Source organism: Carassius carassius, chromosome 12 (genome assembly GCF_963082965.1).
Source record: "Carassius carassius chromosome 12, fCarCar2.1, whole genome shotgun sequence".
Classification (NCBI taxonomy): domain Eukaryota; kingdom Metazoa; phylum Chordata; class Actinopteri; order Cypriniformes; family Cyprinidae; genus Carassius; species Carassius carassius.
The window spans coordinates 1,637,372-1,651,827 of record NC_081766.1 but is presented as its reverse complement, the minus strand read 5'-3'; the positions used below and the strand labels follow the sequence as shown (position 1 = coordinate 1,651,827).

The 14,456-nt window shown below is 38.1% G+C and overlaps 1 protein-coding gene across 5 annotated transcripts in view; it reads right to left on the bottom strand.

Annotated features, from left to right (window-relative positions):
- The window catches only part of LOC132154426 (protein strawberry notch homolog 2-like), a 39,196-nt gene that overhangs the window by 13,975 nt on the left and 10,765 nt on the right, over window positions 1–14,456 (bottom strand). For 4 of the 5 annotated variants that reach the window (XM_059562970.1, XM_059562969.1, XM_059562971.1 and 1 more), the window contains 11 exons: window positions 11,326–11,496; window positions 9,512–9,586; window positions 9,311–9,416; window positions 3,177–3,337; window positions 2,959–3,092; window positions 2,783–2,873; window positions 1,809–1,952; window positions 1,421–1,538; window positions 524–629; window positions 283–436; window positions 23–199 (listed from right to left, as the gene is read on the bottom strand). In XM_059562970.1, coding sequence (XP_059418953.1) covers window positions 23–199; window positions 283–436; window positions 524–629; window positions 1,421–1,538; window positions 1,809–1,952; window positions 2,783–2,873; window positions 2,959–3,092; window positions 3,177–3,337; window positions 9,311–9,416; window positions 9,512–9,586; window positions 11,326–11,496 — 1,437 coding nt within the window. The remainder of the gene's footprint in view (window positions 1–22; window positions 200–282; window positions 437–523; window positions 630–1,420; window positions 1,539–1,808; window positions 1,953–2,782; window positions 2,874–2,958; window positions 3,093–3,176; window positions 3,338–9,310; window positions 9,417–9,511; window positions 9,587–11,325; window positions 11,497–14,456) is intronic. The other variant, XM_059562972.1, reaches the window with a different exon arrangement.

Here is a 14,456-nt window from a genome sequence, read left to right as displayed (position 1 = left end):
CGAATCCTGATCCCTGACTCACCTTGCCGTGCTGCATCTCAGTATGAGCGATTTCAACCAGACGACGGACTTTAGCGGCGATGCACAGATACTTAAAAAACCTCTGGTGTGACGCCCAGAACTGACCCCACAGAGACTTACGGGACGCCAGACCCAACGTCTCCGCAGCTCCAGTGAACAGCACGAGAGCCTCGGCCCACTACACACAGATAAAAAAGACATTGAAACATTGTTTGGGACAATCGGATTCAGCCAGGCTGTCTATGCAAGTGTTTCTCTCACCAGTCTAGCAGCTTTGTTGTAGACCAGTTTGAACTCTTGGTCCAGTGTAATCTCTTCTATACGGAAAGACACGCCAGAAAAGCTCAGCTGGCGTGCGATGTACATGCCACTCACTTTCATATCCATGGCCACAATCTCCATTGCACCGACCCCCCTGGAACATGAACACGAGGAAAGGTTTGGTCAGATGACAGGAGAAGAGAAAGCCCTGGTCTCTGTGATTCTGAGCATGACCTCTGACCTCTTCTCAATAGCATGCAGGAAGTCTTCAAACGTCCTGAACGGCGTTCCTTGCCCCCAGATCCCCAGTCGGCTCATGTATATCATATTCTTTGGCTCAGAAGCACCTGGAGGATGAAAATGACGCAGACAGAAGACTCATGAATCCACAAAAACCAAGAGCATAATGAACCCTATTATAAGAGGATTTGGCTATGGTTGCTTTGGAAAATAACTAATCAAATTAAAAAAATCCAACTATAATATTAAGAGAAAATAAAAAAACCTCTGTAGCTTTATAAAAAAAAAAAAAAAACATTAACTGAAATAAAATAACTTTTTTTTTTTAGCTAGTCATCAAGGCAACACTTTTCTATTTCATTTAGTTAAACTTGATGTACTAAAATATCTAAAACTAAATATGAATAAAAAAAACTATAGACAAAAATGATTAAAAACAACAAAATAAAACAATATAATGAAAATAAATACTGAAAATCTAAAAATATGCACTCCAAGGCTGCATTTATTTGATCAAAAACTTGGGGAAAAATTATATATATATATTTTTTTTTTAAGTAAATTATTTCTAATTATTTATTCCTGGGATGACAAAGCAAGGATGCATTAATTTTTTATTCAGCAAGGATGCATTAAATTAATCAAAAGTGACAGTAAAGGCATTTATAATGTTACATAAGATTTCTATTTCAAATAAATGCAGCTTTGTAAACTTTCTATTCATCAAAGCATCCTAAAAAACAAAACGTATTACAGTTTCCACAACAATATCAGGCAGCACAAGACACTGAAGACTGGAGGAACGCTGCAGTTGTTTTAAACTGCAATAATATTTCACAATATTACTGTTTTTGCAGTATGGATCAAATAAATGCAGTCTTGGTGAGCAGAAGATCACCTGTGGCACTAGCGTACACCACTCTTGCTCGGGGCAGTTTATTCTGCAAATCCAGCACAGCTTTACCCATCTTGGTGGAGGTCGCATTTTTAGCCTTATGACACTCGTCAAACACAATCTGAGGTTAAAGGTCAAGGGTCAACAGCACTGCTACGATACTTTAGTTCATGCATATTAAGAGTTAAATAGGTATTCAGCTACTATGTGAACTATGATGCTACAGAGGTTAGCCAATCACAGCAGAGATCATTTGCATATCGTGTTATACATCTACAAGATACAGAAGCAAAAACACCATGCAGTTTCCTTTTAAAAACAACGGACAGAGGTTTACAAATCTGGCTATAAGATTGCACAAATGCATGCACAAGCTGGAAGCGAAGGATACGACCCCATCAAAGTTTGGTTTGCACCAGTCCAGGATCTGTTTGAGTCTGGTGCGGTGCTGACCGCCGGCCTGGCTCTCTCCGATCAGAGCAGAGTATGTGGCGAATAAAATGCCCTCCGAGGTAGCCATATCTCCGTATTTAATCTGTGTGAAAGAGGAAACGCAGACACAGACATTTAATGACCCAACAAGAAATAAGTAACATGACTGAACCAAAGTCTCAGAGCGCAAGAAAGTCATATTTTTGAACATTACAAGCATTAAATATAAATGTTCCTGCTGACTTGCTGTTTTATTCCACGAAATAAATGAAAACATGGCACACAAGTTTAGCATTTCTACATTTATAAAAGTTAGCTACATAAGTGGCTGTGTGATGCTCTCATGAGATGCTTTAACATTTACTGGAGTATTATTTCATACCTTGCTTTTGCCTTTCTGTCTACTGTCTAACAGCGTCACATACATTTTTATCAGCCGAAGCCTTTTGACATACTGTAAAATGCACCTGAAGTTCATTTGGGATATCAAGTTAATATTTCAACAATTGAACCATATATTCACAGGTTCAAGGCAGTGTTGTTAACTGAAACCAAAACGATTAAAAATAAGTGCAGTTGAACTGAAATAAACAATAGAAACGAAAATGAGAAATGTTGCCTTGAGAAACTAAAACTGAAACAGAAATAAACGAAAGCTATCTAGAAATATTTAAATATTAAAAACATATAACAAAATAATAAAAGTCCATAAGTTTACTTAAACGAAATTATATATATATATATATATATATATATAAATTATTTTTTGCACATTTTTTATTTTGCTATTTATGTACAGTATATTTTACATTGTTATGATTTCATTTTTTGTTTTTCCTCAACTTGCAAAGCCTATTTAGATCTATCACACTTGAAAGATCAAACATGAACAATACAGAGGAAAATAAAGCAGTGATGATTAAGTTCACAAACCTTATTTAAAGCAAACACAGGGATGTTGGGAGCGTCTATGTCTCTGAGATCTCTCTCAGCATCATACTTCAGGTCATTTGACACACTGAACCTAAAAGATCCAGAAAAATCTCTTGGTTATGCATCGATTCATCAGAGCGGGTCATGACTGAACGCTGAATGCATGCGGCGTTTACCATAGAGCCCTCTTCCGTCCCTTTAAAAAGCTCTCTAGTATGATTCCGGCCACAGTGCGGCCCTTTCCGACGCCAGCTCCGTCTCCGATCAGAAACCCTGCCCGCTGACCATTACGAAGAATCACCTCGTGTTGCTGAAGAACACGAGCACAAAGGTAATTTCATGCATACTCACAAACCCCTCAGTGAGTGGAGAGAGAGAGGAGTGGAGAGAGTACCTGGCAGGCGTAGATGATGGCCTCCAGCTGCAGAGCGGACAGCCGGCCGGAGCTAATGGTGCTGTCGGGAATGGACAGTATGTAGGTGATGTCAGGAGGAGGAACGCTGGACAGTGTGTTGGTCTCCACCACGATGTCAGGGTGAGAGATTCCTATAGTAGCTGCACATGTGAACACAGCAATTACTTGCCACATAAGCTGAATGCATAAAATATGCAATCAAGTTGCAGTTGTGAATGGCGCGTATGCACGGTTTCATTTACTACACACACACACACACACACACACACTGAAGCACTTGTGACGCTCGCAGTGATTTCAGCATCTGCCGTCTCACTAAATGAGGAAGTAAACACATGAACAATGCATCCAGAACTGCTGTGAGAATCACTTCATGAGCATCTGACCGTCTGATTTGAGTAAAACTAGCATCATGTCACATGCATAGAACTGTAAAGGTATTCACAGCAACCCATCAAAATAAAAGTCCTGTTTGATGACATTTGTGCCTATTACTAAATCCCCTTCGTTTGCCCAAAAAATAAAGTTTGCTTAATTTTCAATAATTAAAAGATAAAAATAAAATAAAAAAATGATGCCTTTATTTGATAACCAGAAAATTTTAAATACACATTTCTGCGAAAAAATTGAATAAATTAAGTTGTTTTATGCATTCAAACAATTAGACATGCTGAAACACAGATTTGTGTTACGGAAAAAATGAGGTTTCATAGAATCAGAATCAGAATCAGAATCAGAAAGAGCTTTATTGCCAAGTATGCTTGCGCATACAAGGAATTTGTTTTAGTGACATAAGCTTCCAGTAAACAGACACACAACAACACACAGAAAAAAGAGAAAAAAAAAAATTACGGGAGAATTACAAGTTGGCAAATAAATAAGTGTATAAACAATTGTGCTATAAATGATAATGGAATAGGATCGAGTGAGATGCAGGAATGTTCTAGGATGGAGGGGTAACAAATAAATATAAGGATATTGCACATTTTTGCATAAGTTTAAGTGGGAAACATTTAACTGTTCATGAGGTAGATTGCCTGGGGGAAGAAACTATTCTTGTGCCTTGCTGTTCTTGTATTTGCGGCTCTGAGGCGCCGGCCAGATGGCAAAAGTTCAAAGATGGGGTGACTTGGATGTGAGGGATCCAGAGTGATTTTCTGAGTCCTTTTCCTCACTCTGGATGTGTACAGTTCTTGGAGGGTGGGCAGGGGAGCACCAATAATCCTTTCAGCAGTCCGAACAGTTCTCTGTAGTCTTCTGATATCTGATTTTGTAGCTGAACCAAACCAGACAGTAATTGAAGTACACAGGACTGACTCAATGACGGCTGAGTAGAACTGTTTCAGCAGCTCCTGTGGCAGGTTAAACTTCCTCAGCTGGCGAAGGAAGTACAACCTTTGTTGGGCTTTTTTCACAATGGAGCCAATGTGATTGTCCCACTTCAGGTCCTGAGAGATGGTGGTTCCCAGGAATCTGAATGACTCCACTGCAGTCACAGTGCTGTTCATGATGGTGAGTGGGGAAAGTGCAGGGGGGTTTCTCCTAAAGTCCACAGTCATCTCCACATTTTTGAGCGTGTTCAGCTCCAGGTTGTTAAGACTGCACCAGACAGCCAGCTGCTCAACCTCCTGTCTGTAAGCAGACTCGTCACCGTCCTGGATGAGGCCGATGACTGTAGTGTCGTCTGCAAACTTCAGGAGCTTGACAGAGGGGTCTTTAGAGGTGCAGTCGTTGGTGTACAGGGAGAAGAGCAGAGGGGAGAGAACACATCCCTGAGGGGCACCAGTGTTGGTGGAGCAGCTGTTTGACATGAATTTCCCCAGTCTCACTAACTGTTGCCTATCTGTCAGAAAGCTGGTAATCCACTGACAGATAGAGCTAGGAACAGAGAGCTGGGTCAGTTTGGTCTGGAGGGTTGTTGGGATGATGGTGTTGAAAGCCGAACTAAAGTCCACAAACAGGATCCTCACATAAGTCCCTGTTTTGTCCAGATGTTGCAGGATGAAGTGCAATGCCATGTTGATTGCATCATCCACGGACCTGTTTGCTCGGTACGCAAACTGCAGGGGGTCCAGTAAGGGTCCAGTGATGTCCTTCAGATAAGCCAGAACCAGTTTTTCAAACGACTTCATGACGACAGACGTTAGAGCCACAGGTCTGTAGTCGTTAAGTCCTGTTATCTTGGGTTTCTTTGGAATGGGGATTATGGTGGAGCGTTTGAAGCAGGAAGGCACTTCACACAACTCCAGAGATCTGTTGAAGATCTGTGAAAAGATGGGGGCCAGCTGGTCAGCACAGATTTTCAGACAGGCTGGTGTAACGCCATCTGGGCCTGGTGCTTTTCTTCTTTTGTTTTTCTTGAAGACCTGGCGCACATCATCTTCACAGATTTGAAGAGCAGGAGGTATGGAGAGGGGGATTGCAGGAGGTGTTAATGGTTGTGTAGGGAGATGGTCAGAGTGGGTGTTGGGGGTTTCAAATCTACAATAAAACTCATTCAGGTCGTTAGCAAGTCGTTGATTAGCCTCAGTGCAAGGGGATGGTGTCTTGTAGTTTGTGATGGCTCTCAGTCCTCTCCAAACTGAAGTAGAGTCGTTGGAAGTAAACTGGTCTTCCAACTTTTTAGCATAGGTCTTTTTAGCCGCTCTAATCTCTTTGTTCAGTGTGTTCCTGGCCTGATTGTACAAGACCCTGTCCCCATTTCTGTAGGCATCCTCTTTGGCCTGACGAAGGTGTCTGAGTTTTACTGTAAACCATGGCTTATCATTGTTGAATGTTAAATAAGTCCTGGTAGGAATGCATATATCCTCACAGAAACTAATATAGGATGTTACAGTCTCTGTGAGTTCGTCCAGATCGGTGGTAGCAGCTTCAAAAACGCTCCAGTCTGTGATGTCAAAACAAGATTGTAAATCCTGCTCTGTTTCGCTGGTCCATCTCTTCACAGTCTTTACTACAGGTTTAGCAGATTTAAGTTTCTGCTTGTAGGTCGGTATAAGATGAACCAGACAGTGATCAGAACGTCCCAAAGCTGCTCGTGGAACAGAGTGATATGCATCCTTTATTGTGGTGTAACAGTGATCCAGTATATTACTGTCTCTGGTGGGACAGGTAACATGCTGTCTGTATTTTGGCAGTTCACGGGAGAGATTGGCTTTATTAAAGTCCCCAAGAATGATTAAAACAGAGTCCGGGTGTTGTTGTTCTGTGTCTGTGATCTGATCAGCGAGTTTCTGTAAAGCTGAGCTCACATGTGCTTGAGGTGGAATGTAAACACTGACCAGAATGAGCGAGTGAAACTCCCGCGGCGAATAGAACGGCTTGCAGTTGATAAACTGCGTTTCTAGATCAGGACAGCACATCTTCTTTAACACAGTTACATCTGTACACCACCGTTCATTGATGTAAAAGCATGTCCCGCCGCCGCTCGATTTCCCCGTTGATTCTGCGTCGCGATCCGCTCTAAACAGCTGAAAGTCCGGCAGATGGAGTGCGCTGTCCGGTATGGCGTCATTCAGCCAGGTTTCCGTGAAACACAGAGCAGCAGAGTGAGAGAAATCCTTATTTGTCCGAGAGAGCAAAAGGAGTTCGTCCGTTTTGTTGGGTAGAGAGCGGAGATTTGCGAGATGGATGCTAGGCAACGGCGTTCGAAATCCGCGCTTCCTGAGTCTGACGAGCGCTCCCGCTCGCTTTCCCCGTCTGCGCGTCCTGAAGCGCTTGATCAGCGCCGCTGCTCCTCCGATAACAATGTTCAGTAAAACGTCTGTATAATAGAAATCCGGAAAAATATCATGTGGTGTGTTCTGCCGAATGTTCAGCAGTTCATCCCTGGTGAAACTGATCGTGTTTGTTAAACAAAAAACAGGAAAAACGAACAAAAACAGTACAAACACTGGAGAGCCAAGCACTGAAGCAGCCATGTGCGGCGCCATCTTGGATAGGGCCCTAAACGTAATATTTGTTAAACTTTTGTTTTATGATTTTAATTAATTAGACATGCTTTTTGCTTAATAAAATTTAATTTAACTATTAAAAAGGAGTAGAGAAAAATTTTAACTGAAGAAATGGAATCCAGAAAAATTAAAAGGGAAAAAAAATAATATTTAGGAAAAAGTAAAACTGATTTCATAGGGCCCTAGATAACAGTAGATCATAAGCAATTGTTTGCATTTAATTAAATCATTGCTTTTTGAAATTTAATAATCAAATTAGTCTGTATCGTGATTACTGTTAATAAATTTAAGTAGAGCTGAAACAACTAATCGATTTAATCGATTAAAATCGATTATTAAAATAGTTAGTCATCGATTAGTTGCTAAATAACTTTTATTTGCCGTAAGCGGCTCATTTCGTGCATATTTCAAATCTGCGGTGACCAAAGTGTGGCAGTAATGAGCCACCGGAGGTTTTACTCAGCCAGTACAGAAGTAGCGAATAGCCAATAGCTGGCCTTGTTTTATGTCACGTGCTTCCCGAACAGCGTCTCTGCAGCCATAGACATCATATGATGTCTATGTCTGCAGCATTCAGCGTGATGTGGGAGTACTTTACTTTGAGCCTTCAAAAAAGAAGAGTAACCTGTAAACTCTGAACTACTGAACTGGTCGTTCACATATCGCGACTTTTGCGCGCTCAAGTTCGTTATTTCCAATGTAGGCACGCGGTATGCGCGCTCATAATGGAAGCGACGCGGACGAGAGCCACCCGTTTTTCCAGGCGCGTCCGCACCGCATCGAGTTAAAAACATCTCAACTTTTCAGAGAGCCGCAAGCGCACCGCGGTCATGTGACAAGAACTAACCAATCAGCTTCATCCTTTCCCGTAACAACGCTGAAAGCTCAGCCAAGATGAAGGAACAGCTGATCATAGTTGTATATGGATTGCCATTTTGAAATAAATTTAGTAGCAGAGCTACTGCAAGCGATTTTTAGAGCTGCAAATCCATTTATCCTTTGCTGAAACTTCAAGGAGAGAGCACGTCATGGTTGCTTAGCAAAGGCAGACGCCTCAGGGGCGCTTCTGCCCGAGCGCTTTGGAAAGAAGGAGAAAGCTGTGCGCCTAGCGTTTTCCACGCGTTTTTAGGCGCAATTTGTGAACGGCCCCTAAGACTTTTATTTGTGCAGATTCTCCAGTACAATGTTGTTTGCAAATGTTTAGTCGTAAAAGCTGATAACATTGCTTTTTAACAGTTAACATTTAAAGCTTTACAAACAAGTTCTGTGATCAGTTTGTCGTTTACCAGTTCATAATTCAGTCGTGCAGCCTAATTATGACTGAATGAGAGAGGTAAATGTTTAAATATATTTGAAATGCACTTTTTTTCTAAGTATTCACTGCTCTTTTTCACACAGCAGGTTTTTTGTGTGTGTCTGATTTTTTTTTCTGGACAACCTTCTGATGGATTTTACTTTCAATTGTGAGTTCCATTCAGGTTTCATGCCATTGGCACTTTATTCGAAAGGATTGTTTACAATTTCACAGCAAAAGCTATAAAGCTGTTTCCCAGTAAATTATAAAATGCAATGTACTGCAATGTTTTTCTGTTTTATCCTTATTCTTCGTGAAAATATGTTCTGAAAGATTCCTTAATAAGCTTTGTTCAGGATGTTAAACTACTTTAGGAGCTCTAAGGACTGCCATGGTGAAAACATTATTTGAAATCTCCTTGTGAAATTTGCTCGAGTATGGGTCAGTGTTTGGGTTGCAGAAGAGTTCGACAAAGGATTACTAACACATAATAAAACAACTCCAGGTATATTTTTGATGAGGATAAGACAAAGCAAAATGGTTAAAATCTCTTAAAAATCTATGCTGAATGATAAATACCCTTTATTTATAATTTACTTGGGGAAAAATGGGCAAAACTAAAATATAAGTACATAAACCGATTAATCGATTAATCGTAAAAATAACCGACAGATTAATCGATTAACAAAATAATCGTTAGTTGCAGCCCTAAATTTAAGACCCCTTAAATTGATAATTAAGAATTTTCTATGCTATTTAAATATTTAACATATTACAATATACCATTTAAAATATTTCTGAATTTGAGAAAATGCATTTAAGAGTTTTTAAAGATTAGATTAATATGATACGGCATGTCTATTTACATTTGGATGGCTTGTACTCTGCATACGTGTCCGCATGCCCCAAATCCTCCGTCTCTTCCTCATCTGCCTCCTCCTCTTCCTCCAGCGGCGGCGGAGGAGCAGCAGGCTGTAGAAATGAAGGAATGAAGGGGCAGAAAAACAAACGATGATGAAATGTGGTGAAAGAGAGAATAGAGTATTAGAGAAAAAGAGAGGATCTACCTTAAATCCTGTGACTGACGCAGGCAGGATAGCACTGAAGTCATCAAACCTCCCATTAAACGCGCTCAGATTCTGCTGAACATTCGTATGAAAATTACACAAGAGAAATGAGACTCTACATGCTAAAATTATTGACTACACGTATAAACTTTACTGGTGGAGAGTATTAAAAGGATAGTTCTCCCAAAAATATAAATTATGTCATCATTTACTCAACCTCAGGTTGTTACAAACATGACTTTCTTTCATCCGTTGAGCAGAAAAAATATATTTTGAAGAATGCTGATAACCAAACAGTTGGCGCTAGCCAGTGACTTCAGCAGTACGGGGAAAAATATACTATGGCAATGGATACTGTTTTGGAACAACTTGAGGGTCGGTAAATGATAACAGAAATGTTATTTTTGGATGAAGACAAAAAAAAAGAAAGAATTATAATTACAATTTTTTAAAAAAGTATATTTTATATATATTAGGGGTGGCACAGTTCGCTGAAAAAAAACCGGAACCGTTCGGTTCACCCCACACGGTTCGGCACACGCTTGGACCGCGGTTCAACTTAAATCTGACAAAGCATCTGTAATACGGTTTGCTATAAATAGCACGTAAAACAAACGGGTTCAACTAATATATGTTTCTATTGATGGATGCGCATTCTGGATTCCCATACATTACAACAATAGCCATAAGAAAAAAATAAAATAAAACTCATCTCACAGATGAGATCTGAACAGCACACGTTAATATGTATTTAAACAAAACTCATTTAAGCTTTTTCAGTTTAAACATTTAAGAGCCAGAGGACGCGAGCTCGCACATGCAGTGAGAAGATTTGTGTGTTTGCTCACCCAAAGCGCGCAAACCTGCACTTCAGAACGCGCGCAAATATTAAGCTCTTAAGTGTGTTTTAAATGGACAAATTCACACAAAAATTATGTCAAAATGCCCGTTTTGGTAAGTATCCTACCGCAGACATATCCGGCTGAACGCAGGCCACTGTGTCAGTGCATTCTCTTAAAGTGACAGTCTTTATATTAATAGAACAGCAACAACAAAGAAATCACTCACTGCTCTTGATTAATAAGCTTTTGTAACTTTAATAAAGAATTCTCTTTAATCTATATAGTCCAATAAGCAATGCTGTTTTACATTTGATTACTTTATTAAATTTCTGTACTTAAAAACTTATGCTAGACCTGCCAAAAAAAATAAAATAAATGAAAATCACCGTTTATTGTTTGTATCTTTATTGTATTTATTTGTGCTGTTGCTTGTTGTTGGATAGAATATTCTTCTTTTTTTTTTATTTTTTAGAAAGTATAGTTTTTCCATAAACATAGCACATACCAAACTGTACAGAAAACTGTGACTAAAACCGTGAAACAAACCGAACTGTGAAAAAGTTGAACTGTGCCACCCCTAATATACATATAAAATTAAAAAAATATTATAATTAAATATACAGAAATATTATTACTTCACATATTCCACTCGTTTCGTGAGTTAGCATATTTAAAAAAAGCATTTAAAACCCTAAAGTATTTCAAAATGTCAAGGGGAAACTTATCTAGACACTAAAGCGAAGCCACATGACCATGTTTAGTGATTGATCACCTTAATGCACCTTTAAACTAGCTTACAAAAGCTCTAAAATTACTACATAAAATTGACCTGACGGTTAAGAATTAAGGTTTTCAGCAATGATATCTTCCCATTTTGACAGTGCAAAATTATACAGTAAGGCTTAAGCTAAAAAGACAGCTTTGAAAACACCAGACAAGTAAATATTGGAGAGAAAAGCAGTGTATGAATACCTGTCTCTGACTGTGTCCAGGTATTTCCCAGTACATCTGTGGCACAGGGCCCTCGGCGGGTCTCTGTGACAGGATATCACTGCCAAACCCTGAAGGGACTGGATACTCCGACAGAGAATCAGATGCCGAGGAGAACAGCGATGTGTTGGACAGCTCGTCTATGCACAGATCCTAAAAATAACCACAAAAACATGTTCAGATGTTGACACTTAAGTCACTAATATCATTTCACTGAAATACACACAGCAGTTTCATTTTAGATACAGTTAAAGTGTGTCTGAATGTTAATTTAATAGATCACAAGGAAATTAAGTTGTTATAACGAGAAAACAGCTTTCTATGTCGAGATCACGAGAAAATTAAGTCGTTTTAACAAAAAACTAATTTCATTATGTCGAGATCAAGAGGAAAATTAAGTCGTAATTACGAGAAAACAATTTTCGTCATGTTCAGATCACGAGGAAATTAAGTCGTTATAACAAAAAAGTAATTTCATTATGTTGAGATCACAAGGAAATTAAGTCGTAATAATGAGAAAACAACTTTTATTGTTGAAATAACGAGAAAATGAAAACTAATTTCATTATGTCGAGATCATGAGGAAATTAAGTCGTTATAACAAAAAACTAATTTCATTATGTCGAGATCACGAGGAAATTAAGTCGTAATAACGAGAAAACAGCTTTCATTGTTGAAATCACAAGAAAATGAAGTCGTTATAACAAAAAACTAATTTCATTATGTCGAGATCACGAGGAAAATTAAGGCGTAATTACGAGAAAACAATTTTCGTCATGTTCAGATCACGAGGAAATTAAGTCGTAATAATGAGAAAACAACTTTCATTGTTGAAATAACGAGAAAATGAAAACTAATTTCATTATGTCGAGATCATGAGGAAATTAAGTCGTTATAACAAAAAACGAATTTCACTATGTCGAGATCACGTGGAAAATTAAGGCGTAATTACGAGAAAACAATTTTCGTCATGTTGAGATCACAAGGAAATTAAGTCGTAATAACGAGAAAACAACTTTCATTGTTGAAATAACGAGAAAATGAAAACTAATTTCATTATGTCGAGATCATGAGGAAATTAAGTCGTAATAACGAGAAAACAGCTTTCATTGTTGAAATCACAAGAAAATGAAGTCGTTATAACAAAAAACTAATTTCATTATGTCGAGATCACGAGGAAAATTAAGGCGTAATTACGAGAAAACAACTTTCGTCATGTTGAGATCACAAGGAAATTAAGTCGTAATAACGAGAAAGCAGCTTTCATTGTTGAAATCACGAGAAAATGAGGTCATTATAACGAAAAAACTAATTTCATTATGTCGAGATCACGAGAAAATTAAGCCATTATAATGAAAATTAATTTTCCGTTATGCCGATATCACAAGAAAATTAAGTCGTTATAACAAAAAAACTAATTTCATTATGTCGAGATCACAAGGGAAATTAAGTCGTAATTACAAGAAAACAACTTTCGTTATGTTGACATCATGAGGACATTAAGTCATTATAACGAGAAAACAGCTTTCATTGTCGAGATCACGAGGAAATTAAGTCGTTATAAAGAGAAAACGAAAAGGAAAAAAATTATAATGCATGGCCGCTTAGAACTTCAGTATAATTCAATCACTTTTATACTATTTTTAAAGTGTAGCCATAGTATTCTTCAAAAACAAAAAGAAGGAAAATCATACAGGTGAGTAAATGAGAATTCTGTTGAAAGCTTCGATACTTAGAACCGGAGCACATAAAATCATCTGATATATGATGCGCAAACTGTGGTTTGTTTTTGACTCATTAATTTGACACGGCCAATGTCCTAAAACATTGACTGTAAATCTGTCAAGACATGGCTTTCATTCCCGGAAGCTTCAACAGTATTCCTGATCGCACTTCAGGCGATAACCTCCTGTTATTCCCATCAGAGACGAAATATTGAAAACTACACAAAGTTAAACCACAAGTCCATGTTTAGGGGTTAAATGCAAATTCTTAATGCACAGGGAAAAAATCCCCAGTACAATAGCAAACTGACCTGATGTAAAGAAGTAAAGTTTGTACCAATAATATCAGAAGAGAGCTAAATTAACGGAACTATTATGAACCACATAACAAATTATTCATCAAATTATATTCTTTAAAATTGTTTGCAGATGATGTATAAAGCACATTAATAATTTACTTAACAGTGTTCAGACCCTGTCGGAAATGAGAAAGAGTCCGAATAAACTTAGGGAAGATTACATTTAGGTCCAGAACAAACAAAACAAACAAACACACACACACACACACACACATACATTAAAAAATAAAAATAATAATAATGAAAAAGTGATAACTGAAAACGGTTTTATTTTTGTGTCTTATTGTATAGATTAAAATTATTAGTAGGAGCGATACTATTTATAAAAAAAATTAAAGAAAAGAGGTAAAATAAGCATCAACCTACACCTATTTTTTGGTTAATATGTAAAATTATGCAGAATTATTATGGAACTATGCCTGAGGACTGAAATAAAAAAATTATTCTGACATTGCAAACCTCAATTACATAGTAAACTTCAAGTTTAAGCTACAAAACAGTCTTTCACAAGCCCATAATCCTTCAAGAAATGAATGAAAGCTGGTTCCAGATACTGTAATCTCCTATTCACAGATGTTCAGGCCTCTTAAAAATGCTCTTCTGGATGAAACTTTAATTTTGCGCTATAAGCTGATCTGAGGCTGTAAAAAAAATGATGAGACTGCTTGTATTATTCTGGAAACTGCTCTGTTTTCAACAGGAAGAATTTTGGTTGTGTAATACTTCCATTTGCGAGAGTAAAACAAGGAATTTAGCTGAGATAAAGCAGGGACAGGACTGAATGATGGGACAATAACAATAAATTCTGGTGGACAGGAAGGAATGAGGAGCAGGGCACGAGGAGAGAGGTCAGAAACTGAACTCTGTCAGTAGAAGCGGATGCTGAAATAAAGGAACAAAAAAAAAACTATTGTACACTCTTTTCTATGTAATTATAATTAACAGGGACTTTTATTATACAAAACAAAGAGATTACAATCAGCACAATCTGACTTTGATATAATGATCAGATGTTATTTAGATAACTATG